We start from the raw sequence: 22,568 nt of genomic DNA on the forward strand, positions 1-22,568 counted from the left end.
TAATACTCAGCACAGGGAAGAGAAAAAAGAAAAAAAGAAAAAAAAAAGCACACACACATACCAGTAAGATAATAGTTTGGCTACAATTTATATAATTTATTTATTCAAGAACTGAGTATCTTCTATGGTCCACACCATGTTCCTGGTGCTGAACACAGATAAATTCTGGCCCACAGGAGCTCACAGTCTCACAGGGAAAAGACACAAAAATAAATAATGTAATTAAGAGTTTGCAAAGGGAACCACTAAGAGCAGGGAGAGAGAACAGGGGGACCTATATCCTCTGATCCATATCTACAGGAGGGAAAAGATTGGCTGACATTGTCAGAAGAATAAATAAGGCAATATTTTTCAAAATACAACTTTCTAATTATTTACAACAGAATCATATGGAGCACATAGTAAAATATATATCCCAGCACTTCTGCAAATTTATAATTCAGAAAGTTATGGGACTGGGAATCAACATTTTAAAGCACTCGGAGTGATTCTACTGCATCTTTTTTTTATTTACAGCTTTTATTTTTTATTCATAAGTTTACTGGTACATTTCAGGTATACATAATGATCACATTCTTTATAGTCCACTGTATCTTAACATTTGAAAATCGGTAAGATATGGTATAAATTGAAATGAATAATGATCTATACATCTGTTACGCTAATCTGTACTAGTCTTTAGTAAGGGCAGGGGAAGTACAGAAGAGGAAAAAGGTTGACATTTATTAAGTTGCCCTATAATCTATATATAAGTTAACTTCTTGTAATAATCCTATGAGGTAGATACTATAATCTCCACTTTGCAGAGGAAAAAAGGATAGAGAGTTTAAGTAATCTGTTTGATATTACAGAGTTAATGAGTAGTGACACTGACATTTGAAGATTCATTTAATTATAAAGCCTGCCAACTTCCTATAGGGATGTCAGGGGAAAGATTAAATATTATAATTTTCTTTTAGCTCTTTGGTAGCTCTCTCGATAAATAAATATCAAGAACAGTCAGATGGTAGTATAGTGACATCCAGTATCATTGATTACCCACGATACAACCTTCTTTGGTAAGCTGAGATTGAGAGCAAAGCTGGAACTGTAAAACAAATGGCCATTTCTTACCTCTTTTTCCATCATTTTCTCACACCATGGTGGAGGTTTATGAAAATACCCTATAGTTAAGAACTGGGTGCATCTGGAGGGAAGAACAAACATAATTGGACACCCATGAATGCAACCCCAACTGCTGTCTATGACTTCTGGATTGCAAAACATCTGGAAGGTCAGATGGCATTCAAGGAAAATGGTAAGACTGATAAAACTCGAGTTTCTAAAAAGATGAACTGTCAGGACCAGTAGCAGATCCAGAATTTGCATTAGGAAAAGCTCAACCTGTAGGGAAATTATGGAAGGGATAGTAGCTTCTTCAAATGAAATAAACATTATATATGTATCTCTCTATACACTGACTCAGATGTACAACAGAAGTAGACTGTTCAGAAAATACTGGGAAGTCCAATCCTATTTTCCTGGGAAACCGGGTATAGTGATGCATGCATGTAATTCCAGCATTTGGGCTGAAGCAGGATTGACATGAATTCAAAGGCCTCCTGAACTACATAGGGAGACCTTGTCTCAAAAACAAAACAAAACAAAACAAAAGCTTGGAGGACAGGCCCAACTTATAAAAACTTACATAATAAAGAAAAATACACACAGATGCATGCATGTGCATGTAGAGAAACATACATACTGGATGCTGCTTAAATTTCTGCTCACCATATTTTGCCATCCAACTAGATCTTAGGTAGGGGCAGCAGATAAAATGTACATGTTAGATTAAGAAAAGGAAAGGCATGGTACAGGTAGTTGACAAATATCCTGGGGATTCTTGGGGCCTCAAGTTCAGAAGGCTGCTATGTAACTACCATCCTCTTCTATCACTGAGTTGGGAGCTACTCAAAACTGCACATGGGCTTCTAGCGCTAGAAAACAACTTTCTTATTTTTGGTGTCTCAAGAAATTGGTGTCCCAAGATAAGTTTTGATGAAATCAACCCATAGCACCAAAACTATGGACAGTAAACAGCTCAGATTTCACTATTTTGCATAACAAAAACTATAAGCCAGATTTTATTTTATTGCTACATTTTCCCCACACTCAATCTGAGAATATATGCTCCCACCTATGTTTTCATATAATGCTTAGGGTTGGTTTAAAAAAATCATGCAAATCTGAAATGATCTTTTCCTTAGAAAGATGTTTTATTTACCCTGTGTTGATTTACTTCTTCCAAACAACCTGTAACAGGCAGAGCTAGAGGAGTAGATGTCATAATCTATAGTTTAACAATATGTAGGCACTGTACCTATTTATCTAACTGTATCTGAAATTTGTTGACACCCTAAACCAGCTACAATAAAGATAATTACTATGGGGAGCATCTAGATGAAGTCTTTATCCTGGTGGGACTATCTTCTTATTTGGAGCCTAAACAGAATACCAGGATTATGCCTTTGGCCAGCTGCTAGGCATATGGGAAGATTACATAAAACACATCTACCTACATCAGGTCTTTAAACTTATTATCTTGTCTCAAGTTCATAAAGATGTAGAACTGGAAGCTATAAAGTCAAAATAGCCAAAATGTGACTGCACTGTGAAATAAACTGCCCTGCAGATTCCTGGCTGTCTCTTGACCAGAAACATTTAAAAGGAAACCTCGAGTATGCTGAGAGGTAATTATCACAATATGTGGGAACTTTTATTTCTGAATGTCAAGTATTAAGGCTCATCTCCATGTTCACTTCTTAAAATAAGTACATAGAGTAACTCTTTACAGACTGCTTAGTATAGATGCTGAGCTCTTGAGGTCAGGGTGGTGGTGGTTGTTTTCTTACACTATCCAGGGTTGAGCTGACTCTGTGAAGGGCCAGTTTTTATAGTTTCTAAGTCTCATCCTTGTTCTGGGTACATTTCAGTTTTGCTCCAAGTCCACTTTGCTCCAATTCAGCGATGACAGACATATATTTGAACTCATTTGGTCTGAAGTTAAATGTCTCCACTAACCCATAGGTCTCTTTACGATCAGTGGCATAGAAGAGCTGAACTTGATTGGCGATGCACTGTGCCTCAGTAACATTCTGTAAGACAAAAACAGTGGTGAGGTTCCTCCTGACACAGGACCACAAAGTTCTCTGTGTGAATTCTGTGTCGGGGGCTTCACCCAGGAATCATTGCTTTTGAAAACTTCTCTGACTCCCTGGCTCCTGAGTCTTGCCCCTTCTCCATGTTTATCACTGTCACAGGATTTATCACACTGTCTTATATGTGTCCTTTTTTCCCTAATACACACTCCTCAAAGACATAAATTGTGGCTTGTTTTATGGTCCTGCATTCACACATCTGGTGAATGTTTGAACAAATTAATGTATATGTTCATAATTTCCCCATTTAGTTCCTAAATAACTTAAATATATCTCCTAAGGGAAAAAAGAGAAAGAGTTACCAAACTCTAAGAACTGGTTTTTAGGTACTTAAACTGACTAACCAGACATACATGTTAATAAACTCTTCACTGACCTTGCCAGTCAGAAAAACAGTGCCAGAGCCAGCCATGATGGTTTTAGATTTTCCCACAAATTTTATGATATTCCTTCTTTTGGTGATGCCTAAGGTCTCTTTCCTTGTATAAGGCTGTGTACTCAGTCACTTGCCTCTAACAAATAGACTATATGAAATGATAGGGAAGGACTCCTGTTACTAACACATTAAATGACTGTAGCTTCTGTCTTGAATCACTTGCTTTGGTGAAACCCAGCTGCCAGATCATTAGGATACTCAGGTAGCCCTTTAGAGAAGCTGAGGTGGTAAGGAACAAGGGCTCCACTACTAGCCATGTGTGTGGGGGCTAAAAGTGGATCCCCAACTGCAATCAGCCTTCAGATGACTAAGCCATCACCAGCATCTTATCTGCAACCTCATGAGACTCTGAGTTTGGCTAAGCTCCTCCCAAGTTCCTGTCCCACAGAAACTGGGAGGTGACAAATGATTGTTGTATTAAGCCACTAAGTCTTGGAGCAATTTGTTTTGCAGCCATTTATAACTAATCCACCAGCAAAGCCCTAGGAAGAGAAAGGGCCACATCTCTAAAGTACAGTGCACAGAAATGGTGGGCAGACAATACCTGACGAGAGGCGGGGTAAGGTTGGGGAGACACAGGCTACACCCTCAAAACTTCACCAAAGAATTATCTCAACACTGAGTTTTGTTTTCTATATATTCTGCAGTGCTAGCTGGCCAGAGACATTTATCCATCATCACTGAGTTCACATGTTTAAAATAAAACCTCAAAAGATAATGGAAAATTCTAACGTGTGCTTTAGCTACAGGATGATGAAGATGAGTTTATAAACACTATCATCTGTGCTTCACCTTTATTCTCTCCATGAGACTTTCAGATCATTTCTCAAAAGCAGTCTCATCTCTGAGACTGGGCTATTTCAAGTTAATATAAATTTAAAGTTGGAAGGAGTCTTAGAAATCACCTAGTTCTTAATCATGCAGGAAACAAATGTAGATGAGCTTAAGGGATGAGTCCAAGCTCATCTAGTTAGCCAGTGGCAGACCTCAAGATTTCTAGGCTGGGACTCCTTCCACTTCATTCTGCTACTGTTTTGATAATCAAGACTGATTGAAGTTGGTAACTCTATTCCATCAATTTTACCTTTCTTAAGCTCAAACATGTCTAAAGAACATGCTCTTCCTAAAGCAAGTGTATGTCTAAAATTGGAGGCAGATACTACTTCTCTGAGGCTGAAGCTGATAAATGAGACTGACATGAGAAGGGACAAATAGACTGTGCAGCAATCATAAAACTGCTGCTGATACCTGGAGAGAATACAACAGGCTTCATTAGCTATGGGCATATAGTTGTAGCTCTATCTTAGTGAAATTCAACTGGTAATGGGAAAAGGAGGAAAGAAATTACTATGTACAGTAAAGGTTTCACATGTGGACAGTATGAAGAAAGATGAAAGACAAAGAATTACCCTACATTTAGAAAGTCACTTATCTGTCTACAACCTCTCACCTGAAATTCCCTAGGGTCAGATGTGTGTTAGATTTAGAATTATTGGATTTTTAAAAAAATTTTTTTAAGAAACTTTTTTAAGGTAATAGGTTCAGATAATATACATGTGTACTATATAATTCTCCATATTCAAACATACTAGCATTTTACTAATAAAACACAATATTCTATACAAAGTGAAATTTAATAAAGATTATAAATGGCAAGGGCTAGGAATTTAGCTCAGTGATGTACGTGCCTGTTGGCCAAGTGCAAGGTCATGCTTGATTCCCTGGTACCAAAAAAAAAAAAAAAATTATAAATAGCCTTATGTCAATTTAAACACTCAGCTCTCAGATGAATTTAAATCAGGTAAGATTTTGTGACTAAATGGGGGTCAAACAACTATTATAAGTTAAAAAAAAAAAAAAAAGAAAGCCAGGGCTATAGCTCAGCAGCACAGTGCCTGCCTGGTAAGTACGAGGTCATGAGTTCCCAGTACCAACACAACAAAAAAAGAGAAAGTATCTGGAATTTTACTTCTCATGAACTTTGATAGAAGTGCAGCACTTTCAGGGCCACCAAGTAAATCCAAACAGGTAAAGGTGATTCTTACCAGAAATGTGGAATCCATTTCTGCCGTCATCAGCACTATGCCCTTTTCTTCCTTAAGTTCAGGGTAGTGATATAAAATCAACTGGCTGGCTGCAGCGTCCCCTCGGGTCTGCAGGACAAACACTTATTAAGGCTCAATAAGGTACCATGACAACAAATGACCATTTCAAAGCAATAGAGAGTCTGGCGGAAATTCTGGCTCTTGCCACCCGCTTCGGTGGCCAGTGAGCTTGAGGACAGGTATGTAGGGGCGAGGTTGAGCCTGCAAAGGCAGAGTGAAACTGACAGTTTGCACGGTGTTATTTGTGTCTTCAATTGGAAAAGGTTTGGCTTTTTTCCCAGAAAATGTTTATAGAAGGCAGTGAATCCTTCACAGTGGCCATACATTTAAAAATAAAACGGCACAAGCTGCTACCAAATGAAATTCCAAAGAAAGCAATGTGCCTGTGTAATTGCCACTTTTATGGACTAGTGCATTTCATAGCTGAAATATACTCTCCATGGCTGGCTCTAAGACTGAGCTCTTTTAAGTTGTAGTAAGAGCTGGAGAGTTTGTACATGGGTCAGATATGTAGTCTGTGGTTTTAAAATATAATTTGTTTGAGGTGAGAAAGGAAAAAAGAGGAATGGGGACATCATAAGTCCATGAAAAATGATGAGGGCAGTGATTATCAGACCTCAAGGGTAGACTAGGAAGCAAGGTTAAATTCAAGACTAAAGCTCCATGTCTCATCTGGTGCAGAAGGACACTGCATTCAAAATAAGATCCCTGGGCTTCATCTCTAAAATTTCACAGATCTTTTAATGAACATATCTAACTTTTGCTAAGGTATTCTTCAGTCTCTTAGTTCTCTCGAACTTTTAGTATTTTACTGATCATTTTGGTCATTATTCTACTGTTATATTCTAATCATTTTAATCATAATTATGTTTCTAAATCTTTTTCTTGTATATGGGGATAAGCTTCATGAAGGCAAGGACCTAGTCTCAGTTCTCCAGGTCCTAGCATAGTCCTCAACAAAATGATATACTAAGTCAGTTCATATACTTTGGAGTTAGATAACTTGGATTCGAGCCCAGTTCTATCACTTAACAATGTGAACCCTCAAATGTTAGTTATTATAGTATGTGCTCAATAAATTCTTGTTGGATAAATTATACAAAAATTGTGAAAAGCTGCCCCACCATTCTATTTTGCACTTTATTCCAACTTTTTTTGGAGGTAGGGTCTCACTATGTAGTCCAGGCTTGCCTTGAACTCAATATGTAGCCTAGGCTAGCTCTGAACTTGTGACAATCCTCCTGCTTTACTCTCAAGTGCTGAGATTACAGGCCTGTGCCACCACACCCTACTACTTTACCTTGACTTTAAGCCAATCTGACTATCCTTGTTTTTGCTTTAAAAGCTTTAAATATTTAGAATTTAACTTTTAAATCTAACATATAGGAATAAAATGAAAAAAGGAGTCAAATAAAATAACATTAGATGGAAACTTCATTCAGTATCTTGGAATGTTATGACTTGGTTAACAAAACGCATGTAAGACGTGGATTTTTCCTCAACAGGTTTACAGCTTGGGTTAAAAAGATAACTTTGGGTTAAAAAGATAAACAGATATCCCTGTCAGGGATACAGGTCAGTGATCCAGCACTCGCCTGGCAAGTTCAAGGCCCTGAGTTTAATTCCCAGTACAAAAACAAAAACATAATATCCTAATTTAGTCATGTTTGCTAAGTGAGGTACATGCAGTCAATGATACAGAATTTCACAAAGAGATAAAAGAGAGCCAGATGTGCTTAGATAAAGTGTTTTGGAGACTTTTCTCTTTTCTTGTTACTGAGAAAAACTAGTACAACATGCAAAGGATGAAAATTCATCAGTGCCTCAAGTATTGCTAGAAAATAGTAGATATTCTGCACCCCCAAATCTCAGCAAGTACTCCTAGTCTGGCCGAATGATAGGTCTCTTTCCTCTATCCTTATGCTTGCAGGACACAGCCACGTACCTGGATATTTATAAGTGCAGTAAAGTGAAGTTCAGTTCTTGTCCACTGTCCAACAAAGAACTCATAACCTTCCCTTCTTGGCAGGGCACACAGAAACTGTGGGATACAGATACACAAGCAGATGGACAAGTAAACAAAATCATTTGCTCTGAGTCCAACTACCTGTATTTCTTAATCCATTTTTTCAATGCTTGGTTTTAAAAATAAATTTTTAATTATGAAATTAATGTATAATAGACACTCATGCACCTAAGAGGGAAAGCATCAGAGGTTAATTTGAAGATCTCTCTGCATCCCATTCTAATCCCACTAGAGGTAAGATGCTTATGTGTGCTTATGTGTCATTTCACTTCTTTGGAAAACTCTCTCTCTCTTTTTCTTTGATATTGCCTTATTATGTTGCTCATGCTGGCCTCAAATTCCTGTTTCATCTTCTTGAGTAACTGGGATTATAAGCACGTATCATCGTACTTGGCCTTGGTGAACTATCTAGTCAAAATTCTTGTCCACTTTTAAATTATGTTGTGTTTTTTAAAATTGAGCTTTAAGAGTTTTAGATATAACTTGGGTTATTTCTACATTTTGGCCACTGGGACTAATGTTGCAAGGAACATAAGTGTACAAATACAATGTTTTACTTTTAATGAAATTTACATTTTTTTTTTTAGTTTATGCTTCTTGTGACATACTTAGGAGATCTTTGTCAAACTGATCTTCACTAAGATTATCTCAGGAAATCTTTGTCAAACTGCTCTTCATTAAGATTATCTCTTTTACTTCCTTCTGTTAGTTCCATTTATGTCTTTGATCTATTTTGAGTTACATTCTGTATATAGAATGAGGTTAATGGATATATTTTTGCAATTGTTTTAGAACAATTTGTTGAACAGATTATCCTTTCCTTATTTTTTTGGTACTGGGAATTGAACCCAGGACCTTGTACTTGCTAGGGAAGTGCTTAGGTTGCTGAATTATATCCATGGTCCTTTCTTTTCCTTATTTAATGATGCTGGTAACTTTGGTGAAAACAACTAACCCAGATAAGTTGGTCTGTTCCTAGACTATTCTCTTCCACTGATCTATGTGCCTATCTTTACACCAATAACACAATGATTTCATTCATGCAAATCAAAAGCCTATCGAGATTTTGATTGGGACTATATTTAATCTAGAGATAAACATCTTAACAACATTCATTTATGGAATTCATGAACAGTGTATACCTCTCCATTTACTTAGATATTTTTTATTTTCTCTCAGCAGTATTTATCAAGTTTTTTGAAAAACCCAGAAATCATGAACAACACCAACTCAGTTGTCAAGTCAGCTATACATTCCCTTTTTTTGGGCCTTCTGTCAGCTCTTTACTCAAGCAACAACAACCTCATAATTGTCTTTAGGTCCATTATGATAAGAACGCATGGCCAAAATAGCAAAGAAAACTGTCAACAGAATAGGAATTTGAAGGAAGTTGCAAAGGCTAAGGTCTCAGATGCCTTCCAATATGTACCTATATTGATGGGTTAAGGCCCACATTCAGTAAGGCTTGAGATGTGGTAGAGACCCAAAAAGGCAGAGGCTATAAGGTCAAACCCATATAATTTTATAGGCTGAAAATATAATTTATTAGCAAATTAAAATGTAAGCCTTTTTGTTAAAGGAACATGTGAGAGGGCATGGAAAACGAGGAAGTTACTTGGAAAGCATCCTTGTTTGGCAGCATTGATAAATCGTCTTTACACAGTCACCAGAAACTTACTGTTGGACAGGATTGAGCCCGGCTCCAGATCAAATCAAACTTCTCTTTCTGTGAGTTGGAAAACAGTAAAATTACCTCATAAACAGGAAAATATAGGAGAGCACAATCACAATTTAGTCATAAAGACTAAATTCTAGAATTATACTACAACTAACTATTGAGACGTGATCTAGATCCCCAACCCCCCCCCCCAATGAGTTTATGGTGAAAACTTAAATAAACGAGACAAGTAATGTGATTTTAGGGCTCCAGGAAGATCAAAACTCTTGTGCCAAGTTCAAGAAGTTGAGGACTAAGACAAAGAGCTTCTCTGGACTGCTCATATTAGATTCAAACAAAGAGCGGGTATACTGAGGAAAGTGTGGGAAATGAACAGGGCTTTGGGAGTCACTTCAAAGACTTCTCCAAGTAGGAAATTATGCCAATTTAGGAGAACTGTCTTATCTCCATGAAGACATTATGGTAGGAGTGAGATTGCAGGAGTGAGATGCCTGCAGCTGTAGTCTTTATCTGCTTAATTGATGTTTGAGCCACGTGTCCTCTGCTGTGGCCTTATCTTGCTTTTTGAGGTATCTTTGGCATCACAGGCCACAGCCAGGACCAGTGATTCATAGAGGTTTGCTTACTATGAATCAGCTCCCATTGCTAGGCAAGGGGCCTAGGCTGAGGATAGACTCTCAGATAAACATAGGAAGCCAACTAGTTAATTTTAAATCCTGTTCAGAGTTGCTTTGTAGGTCTCTAACAACTAACCAATCCTTTTCTATTTATAAATTGCTCTCATGACAGAGACAGAAAATGTCGGAATGTTTTACTGCTTGCTGTGAGAATTTTATGTGAAGATTAGCTCTAACATTCCAGGGAACCACTAACTCAATCCAAAAGAGAGCTGAGGTCTGTTCAAACAATGAATTGGTATAAAAGAGCTAAGATATGATGAAAATGCAGACTGCTCTGTTACACTCATAAAAGGTAAGGATGTATATGTGTAAGAGGCCCAAAAAAAAAAAAAAAAAGATAGTGATAACCATGTAAAAATCAAAGGGCTTGGCTTGGACAAGAGAGGAACTAGCCAGTAATTCAGTATTTTGAAAATTTTCCTGAAGCCAGGCATGGTGGTTCACCCATATAATTTCAGCATTTGGGAGGTGGAGGCAGGTTCCACAAGTTCAAGGGCAGCCTAAGCTATATAGTGAGTCCAGGTAAGCTTGAACTACATAGCGAGACCCTGTCTCAAAAAAAAAAAAAAAAAAAAAAAAGTTTTCCTATATTAGCAGAAAAACCAGAAAGTAGCATTCCTGCCTAGGCACAGACCTTAATGACTAAGTGACCAGTGACCATTTTCAAGACAGCAATTTCAGGAAGGGAGAAACTAAGACAATGCCACTTGCTAGAAAGAAAGACTAGGAGAAGGCTCTAAATTACCATGAGTATGTGTCATTTACAGACAAGATGGGAAGAAAGCTATGTTAGAGGCCTTGTTTTGAATTCTAACAGCTTGGTTGAAAATACCAAAAAGAAATAAAAAACATCTGCAAATCACTGAGTAACAGAAACTTATACCCTGCTCCCTTGTCAAGAGACTTGACTCAAAGACATTTCTAAACCAGAAAGAGGGAAAACAAAAGCCATAAATATACCATATGGAGCTTCCAATCTTTGGTGCTTAGGGCATAATAAAAACCCTCAAAATTGTAAAATTCAAGTTCTCAAGAGGCCATAAACACAGGGAAAGTAAAGGCAACTGCCTGCTGAGGTTACAGTACTGACCTTCATGCTGTAACACTTCATTTCCCCTCCAAACTACTTACAGGAATGACTGCGTAGACTGTATCTTTTGCTGCAAAATACTGCTGCCAAATCTGTACAAAAAAAGAGGGTGTCTGTGACATGTAGATAATCTTTTCAACCTGTGGTAAGAAATGGTGACAGCTTTCATTGCTAAGAGTAATATACTACTTGATAATGGGGAGGAAAACCCATCGTAATGCTTTTGTAACTAGTACATGATTATAAAAAAGATTTAATGACACACTCACTTATAGGTGATTAAACTGTAATTCTTAATAAATTCTATCAGAGAAATTGATTCTATGATCTTTGAAATCATTCCTCTCAAACTGTGCCTTGTAATAGACAACCTTTCTTTTCCTATCTTTTTTCTTCCCTCTCCATCCCAGCCAAATGTTGATCTTCTTAGAGAACCAGGATATCAGTCATTCAGAGAGGTCAGGAGGAGCTAGATGCAAAACGTAGCTGCAGCCATTTACGAGTTATGACATCTTGTGTTTATCACTGAAATTCCCTAAGTCATAACAATAAAATAACCATAATATCAACCTTACAGGATTGTCATAAATACTAGTTAAATCAATACACTATCACTGTCCTTGACATGGAATAAACACTAAAAACAATGTTAGCTTTATTAATGTCCTATTATAGGCAGCTCGAGACCTCACTTCCAGAAAGTTTTCCATATGAGGAAGAGATAGCACAGTCAGACTCAGCAAACTCTTATCAGTTAGAAGTCCTACTTTGGTCTGGCATCATGAACAGAAAGGGCACAGTTAACTTTCATCATGTAAATACCAAAAGGAAGGGAATAAAATTACAAAATTAGAATATAGTGAAAAATAAAAAATGTTCACAGTTCTACCACTCTAAAAGATACACCTTTTAGATAATATTGTGATACATCTTTTGCTAGTGTTTCTTAGGAATGTTTTTTCTTTTATAGTACATATACATAGATATAGTGCATATGCAATATTGTGTCTTTTGCTTTTTGTCTCTTAGCATATCATATACATGATAAGTGCTCATATTTTTACTTTTAGGATTCTTCACTCCTTTTCATGTTATTGGCTCTGACTGGAAAGCCTTCTTTTCTCCATCTCTGGCCCTACAAAGATTGTCACCCAAAGCTAAGCTTATATACCTCTTCTTCCATGTAGTTTCCCATGATCATTTCTGTCAAGAATTTTCCAATGGATTGCTTTTGTATTATTATTTATTTATTTATTTATTTATTTTTAAGTTTTTTGGAGATAGGGTCTCACCATGTAGACCAGACTGGCCTCAAAACCCCAGCAATTCTTTAGCCTCATCCTCTCAAGTGCTGAAATTACAGGCATGTGCCACCATGCCTGGCTGCTTTTGCATTTATACCTCTCCAAAGATGCCTAGGATATGCTACTTCATAATAAGGCTATTTACATGTGGAGACCTCTCCCTCACTAGCTTGCAAATCTTCTGAAGACAGATTATCTGTGTTGTCACCAATGTCCTGAAAACCAAAAAGTATTCAGAAATGCTGACTAGATGGTAGACCAATGTGATTTAATAAGAAAAAAATGTCTTCTCCATGGTTGTTAACACAAAGATACCAAAAGAGGCACTTAAACCAGGCTAGGAAGGGTGTCAGAGGAAGGGACACTTGGATATATTCTAAAAAATGATTAGAAGTGAGTGGGGTAAAGAGAGGCGAGAAGATGGAACAGGTAGAACAAGATGAGAAAAGAGACACATGCTAAGCAGCGAGTCACATCATTAGCAAAGGCCTAGAAATCAGCAAATGCATCATAGTCAAGATGACATCGGAATGAGCCAGCCATTCCCTTTTAGGCTTGCTCAGTATTGTCAACATTCCCACTAAAACTAACAATAACCCCAACTAACAATAATCAGCGTGTGATCTAGCTAGTCAACACAGAGCACAAAATGTCTGTTACCTCCTTTGGCCTAAGAAAACCACTCTATTAATGGACCCTAATATTGCTTTGCCCTTTTATTTTTCTTTTTTTTGTACTGGAGGTAGAACTCACGATCATGTGTTTGCCAGGCAGGCGCTGTACTGCTGAGTTATAACCCTGGCCCATACTCTTTTAAAAAACCATGTCATTTCTTTGTATTTGAAGGACAGCATATTCCAATTACAGTATTTTGATTCGATTTGTGGTATTAGCAGATAGCTTATGAATCAACACTGAAATTTATGAGACTGGGAGATATTTCCTAATTTAGTTGATTTCTATTACTTAAAAATTATTTCAGTGAACACAAATTTGTATCTAAAATTGCAGGTTAAATGTCACTTCCTTGTTCAGGTCTCTTAAATGACATGCTTGATGTACATGATCCAATGGCACTTTCTCTCAAAGGGACAGCCTGAGATGTCCACAGGACAGCATAAAGCTCTATTAATAGAAGTTAGAACCTTGTGCTGATCTTAGTTGTTTTGTATTTGTCCCTCCACTAGGCAAGAATAACTTTAAGAAGACTTAGTAAGAATATGATAGGTAAGGTGACAGAAACGGGAGTAGGAAAACCTACCTAGAAAGGTAGTACTGCAATCAGGTACAGAGTACTAATGATTTTAAGATGTGGTAAGAAGTATGAAAAAAGAAAGAGCAATATAAGTTGATTAGATAGAAAAGCAAGACCAAGAAAGACAAGTTTTCATTTCTTACTTTTTTTTTTTGAGACGGGGTCTCACTATGCAGTTCAGGCTGGCCTTGAGTCACTTTGTAGCCCAGGCTGGTCTCGAACTCTCAAAGATCCTCCTGCCTCAGCCTCCTGAGTGCTGGGATTACAGGTCTGAGCCACCACGCTCGGCTAAGACAAGTTTTCTTATGCCACTGTTCATGTAATTCATCACTTTTGTCCTTTATTACTACTTTTTATTTCTACTAGACAGAGGTGTCAATAAAGGTATAGTCTTTTCTATTCAGATTTGGCTCACAGAACACATTTTCATGGAGTATGCCAACACATTTTCATTCATTACCTGTTTTATTTCTTCTGCAGTTTTGTCTTTCACCATCTCAAGGTTAAAGATTGAACTAAGAGTCTTGGAAGAAAAAGTACAAAGCAATTAACATCTATAATCAACGACAACAACAAAAATCCTGCATCTTAGCTCTGTGTCTAAGCCTTATGGGAAACAATATCTAAGGACAGTAAGCAGATCTTCAATTAACTATACTACAAGCATAAGAAAACTTTGTACTCAGAGACATGAGGGCACAAATCCACACAGGCTTTCACAGTTTTATTCCTAGAGAGTATCTGTTAGACAATCACATACTTCCCAGTTGTTTCCACTTCACTGGTAAGTGTTGCAGCTCTTTGCAGCTGGTAAAAGGAGAAAGCTTGGTTGTTACTTTTATTTTAACTGTTTTTGTACCAAGGGAAGTTCCTCATTTGTAAATCAAGTGACAAACTGATTTTTATTTGACCTTTTAATCTACTCCCTAAATAAAGGAGAAATTTTACTATACTTCTTTTAAATTTCTTCCAACATCACCAGGACCCATACTTAAGCTAGAGTCACATTAACAACACAGAAATTCATATCTCATCTCTATAGTTAGAAAATGATCTTATACAAAACCACTGAATCACAATAAATGTGTTCAAGTTTGCAACCCCTCATTATACACGTCCCATATGACTTCAAACTTGGATCTCAATAGTTAGAGACTTACTTTGTCTTTAGTGAATCCTTTGCTCACAGGCTGTTTCTCCAAGGCCTCTGTCTGAAATACATGATAAGAGAGGGTTTTAATCTATATTTATAAGAAAAAGAAAACCAAACTAGCTGCAGTACCCAATCTTATTAATTTTATACCTGATGACTCACTTTTCAATCAATCTCCACTCTCCAATCCCCACCCTCCCCTCTTTATAAATTTGAAAAGCTACTGTTTATGCAACAACTCTCCTCTAAGATTCTGAAATGCAGAGATGAGAACTTTTTTTTTGGTAAGTACTACCACCTGGTAGTACTGGTAGTTCATCCTACACCTGCTACTGTGAATATGAGGTATTCCTTTCCAGAATTAGATCTGTTTAGGTTGCCTGTGCTCAGCCCATGACCAGTTGAACACTGAGACAAAGAGGGATGAAAAACAGAAAAATGTATTTTCTAAGACTGCTCTGTATCTCCGACAACACTTTCTGATGGCAGATTTCCTGAGTGGACTTAAATCTTAACAGTCCCTCTATCAAATTAAATGCTATCTCAAAAAAGGCCAAGAACAACTGAAAGTAACTATTTTCTCTCTTGCGTACTATTTCTGATAGAAGCCACAAACTAGAAATCTTACTTTGATGGTAAGTTCCTAATAGTAGGAACGGCTGACATGGTTGATAATTCTGAGTCTTCCATTCAGCCTCTAAATTCAAATCAGGCTTTTAAGCCTGTGCAGTGGTTGAGATCTACAATCTCAGCTACAAGGGAGGGGAAAAAAAACAAAGGTTTTCAGAGATAAATGAGTCTACACGTAGGACACCTACTAATGCTACAAAACACATTGTCACTATGTGATTTAATGAATCCAAATTTTTAATAATGATGTCCACAGGACTGGTGCTAACAAATCAGATAAAACTCTGGTGCAGAAAAATTTTTTGGGCAGGATTTGTTTTTTTTTTAAAATTATATTCTTATACAATGTTTTCTTATTATTTACTATTACAGCATCCCAAGATAGCTATTCCTTCATATTCAAGCCATCTAAAAAGGAGAGAAATGATTTCATCTTCATACTATTCATCCTTAGGTGTACCGTGAAAACAAAACTTCATTTTAACAGCTACTTTCACCATTAAATCACCAAGCTTCGCATGTGTTTTTTTCCCATATTGTTCTTCAAATACATTTTTTGTTTCTATTTTTCACTTACAAAAAACCCCCGAAGTACAAGCCTATTATAGTTTATCAAATCTAAGATATCACCGATCTTAAGACTCACCATTATTTTACGTATCAGAAAATATTTTACGTATCAAAAAATAATTAGCAGTAACATAACACTATGATATCACATCAATTTTGAGTCAGTTTTAATGATGCCAAAGTGTGAAAAAAAATCTTGGGCCTTAAAATTGATTAAATAAGATAATTAAACCAAATGCCAAAGGTCTCAAAGCACTAAACAAAAAATTTAAATGACTGCTTTACCTTCTCTCCTATACTCTAGAAATTTGTGGGGACAATTTTTTTGTTGTTACAATAACCGACTGGTGATATCTGTGTTTACCGAACGGCAGGAGCACTAAACATGCTACAACTTTATAATTGAGTCCACATAAATGACAATCTCTGAGTTCAGCCAGACATCCTTGTAAGTGAAACTATTTTGGAATTACCTAGCCCATAATTAAAAAAAAATACACAGCTTTATCAGACATTGACTTTCCCAGAAATATAATCACTGTATAACTGAAAGAATACTGTACAATGTAGCATCTTGGGACACTCATAAGCCTACTTCTTAAGCTTTTGGGGTTTTTATAATTATCACTACATTTCTATACCAGTTAGTATTTTCTACTTATGTGCTCATAGTTATTTCACAAATAAGTGAAACATCTAAGAGTTCAGATATCATAAATTTTATTTAAAAATACTTCAATTATGGCTGATTTTTCCATCAAAATTATGTGTTTAGGTAGGTTATATAATCCACCTAACTATATTATTTTATTTCAGGTTGGAGAGGGAGAATTAAATATAATTTATTATAAAAAGAGAATATTGAGTCCTTTGTAGTACGGAACTGATGATTCAAAGTAAAGAGAAGGCTTTGAGAATTAAATGTATGTGCTAGCCAAAACCCATCCTCTGTCTACCTAGATAAGCATGATAGTAAATGAATATTTACCTAAGAGTTGCCATAATGTAAACTGCTTATTCTATATCTTATCATCATAAAGCTGAAATTTTTTTTTTTGGTACCAGGAATCTAACCCAGGGCCTTGAGCTTGCCAGACAGGTGCTGTGCTGCTGAGCTATATCCCTGGTCCCATAAAGTTGAATTTTTAAGTTTGCTTAAAAAAGGGTCAAAGAAAAAAAATGGGTCAAAAACTTTCCTATATAAAATTGAAAATTTATAATACAGATATATTTCCAAGACCTATCTGCTGTAACTCTGCTGCTATAAATGTTTACAACAGTTAAAATATTTGTAGTAGGGAGTAGTTGGTTTACCATAGGAGGTTGAATTTGCTCTCCAATTTTATGATATTAGTCCACTAACTATTAGTCTTGTACTAATTGACCCAACTCGTTATTAAGACTGAATATAGGCTCTTAAAATTTAGGATACCTAAGGCAAAAAAGTTATTTCCCAAGAAAAACAAACATCTCTAATTTGACTTTCAAATACAGTCTACAATCCTAATTTCCCTCTGCAACTACCTTACTTCAGGTTTTCTTATGCCCAGACTTGGACTCCTGTGTTTTTTTTCTGGTACCAGTCTCTCCTACTCCAATTTGTTCTGTGCCCCAGTCTAGATTAGCATTTTTCAAATCTTCAGTTGTAAAATCAATTTAATGGACTGCCATCAGAGATTTTTAAAAGATGAAAAGGTATAAAAAAATAAGCATGTACTACATGTCATAAAAGTAACTATTGTTTCATAAAAATTTTTGTTATAATCATGCCATATGTACTAAACTGTAACATAAAATGCATTTCTTATTATAGGCCCCGATCAAACAATGTTACTAATACTGTGTTAATTTTTCCACATGCTTTTCTCTAGCTTTGACTCTTGTTTAAGGATAAAAATGGCTAATACATATTAAGTACTTACTATGTGCATATTAAGTACTTATTATGTGCTAGGACTACACTAAAAAAGTGTTGCATGATTTTATTTACTCCCCTACACAACTCTATGAAATAGGTACTGTTATTATTCTTGTTTCAAAGAGAAGCACACTGACACTTGGAGAAGTTATATAATTTGCTAGCAAATGGAAGAGCTAGTAGGTAGAAGACCTAAGATTCGGTTCCTGGCATCTGTCTGCATAATCCATACTCTTGGTAGAACAGTTATCCTGCCTCTACTCACTTGGGCTTCTATCCAAATGAGTATGCCGTGGCCATTTGGATAGTGCAGCTCTTGGTAGGCTCTGGGGATATAGAAATTGGACAAAGTACCTCAGTCTCTCCAGGAACTCCCTTTGCTTTTAAAGTTTTTCCTCTATTTAAGCTAATTGCTTATCATAGAGTGGGCATAGAGGATGGAAGGGCAGTGGTTGGTTGTTAGCAAACTAGGATTCTAGTTTGTTTTTGTGTGTGGTTTTGGGGATCAAACCCACGGCTTTGTACATGCAAAGCAAGAACTCTATCACTGAGCCACATCCCCAGCCCTGCCAACAGTTTTTGTAAATGAAGTTTACTGTAATGCAACCACACCTATTCATTTATTGTCTATGTGGCTTTTGTACTATAATAGCAGAGCTGGGTAGTTATAATGGAGATCATATGATTTACAAAGCTCAAGATATTTACTGCTTGGTTCTTTTACAAAAAGTTTGATGATCTTTGTTCTATATCAAAGCCCTACTCTCTCTTTGCTGTTTTAAATTCCCCAGACTCTTCCTAGCATAGGTCAGATTCAATTTCTCCTGAGAAATTTTTCCTGACTCCCATAGCCCCACATATGCCTTGCCTTGGCTTCTAGATTGCCAGTTTAGCAGGATTAAATACACTTTTCTTCCTTCTCAGTCTCTGCCATAACCACAGTACCTTGCCTAGAAAAAACAGGATATACATTTACAGACGGAGACTGAATACAATAGAGAGAAGCTCTGCTCAGATCACACAAGTTGATCCATTATCAAGCCCACATTAAGGATAGAGATGGAAGAAATGGGGAGGAGTGTTGGTAAGCCAATGACACAAAAAGGGGCAGGCCTTACCTTCTGCTCCACACATTTGATGAAATCACCTTGCCTAGAGTACCCTACTGGCTGCTTCTGAATCTCACTGCGCTTCTCCAGGCGTGACTCAAAGGCAGCTGGGTCAGACCTGATAAAAGTAAAGCAAACGTAAACCATCTGGGCTGTTTTATTTTTTTGGAGGAGATTTTTAGATTTTGAATTAATAAAGCAGTATGTTCTACCTTTACCGAAAAAGGACACAGGGATTCAAAAAGGCTGAAAGATTTGTCTTCAGTTAATAAGGACTAGGCACAAAACAGTGTGTGGGGGGGTCTAGTTATTTAACTGCTATTAATCCTCAAGGGGTCAGTGTAAAATTTTTTTCTCCTGCAAGAGATACTGAAGTGCAACACAGGGCTTTTTCCTTCAGGTACTTTTAGCCTGGGTAATTAGAATCCTCAGGTTGGAAAAAGTACTCAAAGGTCATCTTGCTACCTCCACAGACAGGAATCCTAGAGGATCTCTACTAGGTGTCAAGCTTTTAGTTGAATATACTCAGTCCTTTGACAACTCTTTTACCCCTCAGGTTAAGCATTTATTTTATCATAGGCTTGAAGGCATCTATTTCGCATAAAATTTAGCACCTGAGTGTCTCTCCCTGACCTATCCTCTGAAAAACTGCAGATGAAACATCAGAACTTGTTTTTTGTGTTAAAATAGGGCTAGTTTTCAAACTTCAGACTTGGAGATGCCATCCTTGTTAACGGCTGTTTTTTTTTTTTTTTATCGGTATTGGGGATCAAACTCAGGACCGCCTGCTTGCAAGGCAGGTGCTTATGCCGCTGAGCTAAATCCCCAGTCCCCAAACGGCTGGTTTTTAAACCTTGGGCTGTCATTTTTGTTAAAAATTCTTCACACCAGGCAGTCACACACACCTGCAATCTCAGCACTTGGGAGGTTGAGGCAATAAGACTGTTTGAGGCCAGCTTGGTGTATAGTGAGACTCTGCTTCAAAAACCAAAAGAATTCTTTGGGGGTGTGTAGATAGTTGGCTTTGTATACTTTAGTGATGACATCATCCACAGGCTCTAGTTTCTTGGTTGTGAGAGCCACAATGTCATCAGGGAGGTTGGTAGGATCCAGGGACATCTTGGCTGTCTGGCAGACCCTCTCCATTAAGACATTTTAGGGAGCTCCCCTTCCATAAAATTCCTTTTTGGAGGTAACATCAAATGTCACTTTTCACTGTCATGTAAATGGGTTGATTTTTTTTCCCTCTAGAAGGATTGGGTTAGTCCTGACAGTGGCCCAGACATATCTGAGCCTACCATGGTAACTGTAATGGGGTAAGAGGTATTGTTGCAGGCAGAGCTCTTGATGGGCTCTGGGGATACAGAACAGAATAAGATAGAGTCCCTACTTCAAGGAATTTGCTATCAATTGGAGAGATAGTCATGTTAATTACTATATGAGTATGCTACAGGCACTATGAAAATTTGTCCAAACATCCGTAAATGTATGGTAGTTTCATGTTGCTGGACTTTTAACTATGTTGCTGTTCCCCTTGTCCAGAACATCCTACCCATTTCCTCCAACTTTTTTGTTTTTGGACATAGTACTCAAAGGAAATTGTGGTAAGCGATAAGGCTGGAGAGACTGGAAGCAACTAAGGTGTGAGAATTTTGCGTGGAACCCTATGGAATTTGGGTGTTGTCCAGAAGTCAATGGTGATTTGGAAAGTTCACACTTCAACAAATAACAGTATGTGTAAATGTTAATAGAGAAGGAGAACAAAATCATTATTTTTTTTTTCTTGGTCTTTTTTTGTTTTTATTGGTACCAGGGATCCAACTCACGACTGCCTGCTTGCAAGGCAGGCTCTTACACCACTGAGCTAAACCCCCAGCCCCAAAATCATTATTTCTTCATGAGGTAGAATGAATGGGAGCTCGTGGAAATTTTTGTGCGTAAAAAGGATCAAAAAGAAAGGGTTAGAGTGGTAGGCCAAAAAAGATTTAAAAATGACAAATAAGTTGAGAATATCTAAATCCTGTTAAAAGGAGTAAAAAACTACTCATTCGTGTATTTCATCATTGCTTCAAAAAGTGAGAACCCTTACAGTAGCAGTGAGATGGACTGGGGTAGAGGGTCCAAGACTGAAAGTGAGGGACATTAGAGGATGATAGTAGTAGTCCAGGTAAATTAAGGCAGTAAAATTAGAGATAAGACATAGTACAGAGGATTTACAGAACTAGATTTCTGGTTTCCTTTCATAACAGAACTGCCTTTTTTACCCTGCCAAATTCTCTCCTCAGCTCCCTTTTCACTTCTAATCTTTTAGCTCCTTCCAATGGAACTTTTCAGACCCCCAAGTCCCACCACTACACCCTCTTCAAAACTGTTTTAATCTCTAGGTCTTTCCCTATGGAAGCTGAAGAGTAGTGTTACAAACTCTGAGCTGAGTTAGATAACTTTTGTGGGGTGTGATTTTTGGCAAGCCTGTTCCACTCTCTCATCCTTAGTCTCCTTATTTTAGCGAGATGTTTTGACTGATGGTCCAATGGTGACAGTCTCTGCGGCAGTTCTCTCATCAATCTCCTTTTTTGCATCCAGTTCTCTAAATTATGAGCCCGGAAACTCAAACTCTAGACCACATCTCGGCTTACTGAATACGTGACCTTAAGCAAATCAAGACCTTTCTCTGGAAGACTTCATTTTTCATTTCTATGAGGACAGGTGTCCCTGCCACACAGGGCTGTCAAAAAGTCTACCTTAGCATTTTGAGAACTAAACACAAAGACAACTGTGGAGAGACTAACCAGCTGCGTGATCTTGGAAAAGTAGCCGATCCTGAACCTCTACACACCATCAGCACACGGGGACAGCCCTCCACGCAGGGCTGTCCGGAGGCCCAGCCTAGCAGGGGACCGCCAGCCCTTCCCCCTCCCCGCCAGCCGGCTGGGGCCGCACCTGCGCAGTTGCTGGATCTTGTCCCGGTAGCGATGGTAGAAGGGGTTGGCCTCCAGCTCGGCCCCAACCCCGCAGCCGTCTGCGCCCCTCGAGGTCTGACCCGAGCCGCGGCGCACGGGGAACACGCGCAGCTGTGCGGGTGAAACAAATCCCAGGCCCAAAGTCCGACTGCGCACCGTGCAAAGGCCTCGATAGAGGCCGGCCACTTGCAGGACAGCCGGGCCCGCGCCACCTGCAGCCGCCATGTCCGCCCCCACCTCCTCCAGCTCCTCCACTTCTTCCTCAGGCGAGTCGGCCCCGGGCCCTCGTGCCTGCTCCATCGGCCTCCGGGTCCGCGGCGCTAGCGACTCGCCACGGAGGTTCCGCACGCCCAAAGTTCCGGGCGCAGGAGAGGGTCTAGGCAGAGCAGGGGCAGGGGCAGGGGGACGGGGGCGGGAGCGGAGCGTGAGCTCCAGCAGTCCGGCGTGGGAGATGGGC

The 22,568-nt window shown here is 38.1% G+C and overlaps 1 protein-coding gene across 3 annotated transcripts; it reads right to left on the minus strand.

The window, feature by feature from the left end:
* Positions 1-74: 74 nt before the first annotated feature.
* Atpaf1 (ATP synthase mitochondrial F1 complex assembly factor 1) lies at positions 75-22,553 on the minus strand. 3 transcript variants are annotated; one of them, XM_003462478.5, is made up of 9 exons: positions 22,092-22,553; positions 19,161-19,269; positions 14,932-14,982; positions 14,232-14,294; positions 11,254-11,304; positions 9,443-9,490; positions 7,684-7,779; positions 5,679-5,786; positions 75-3,134 (listed from the first exon to the last, which is right to left on the minus strand). In XM_003462478.5, the coding sequence occupies exons 1-9, from the start codon at positions 22,409-22,411 to the stop codon at positions 2,940-2,942; spliced, it is 1,041 nt and encodes a 346-aa protein (XP_003462526.1). In that variant the 5' UTR covers positions 22,412-22,553; the 3' UTR covers positions 75-2,939. The 3 variants fall into 3 exon arrangements, with proteins under 3 accessions (XP_003462526.1, XP_023417571.1, XP_063092478.1); XM_023561803.2 differs by having other exon boundaries at positions 11,254-11,352; XM_063236408.1 differs by lacking the exon at positions 14,232-14,294.
* Between the last annotated feature and the right edge of the window lie 15 nt (positions 22,554-22,568).

This window comes from Cavia porcellus, unplaced genomic scaffold (assembly GCF_034190915.1).
Source record: "Cavia porcellus strain 051 isolate PalLab524CR breed Dunkin Hartley unplaced genomic scaffold, mCavPor4.1 scaffold_25, whole genome shotgun sequence".
Classification (NCBI taxonomy): domain Eukaryota; kingdom Metazoa; phylum Chordata; class Mammalia; order Rodentia; family Caviidae; genus Cavia; species Cavia porcellus.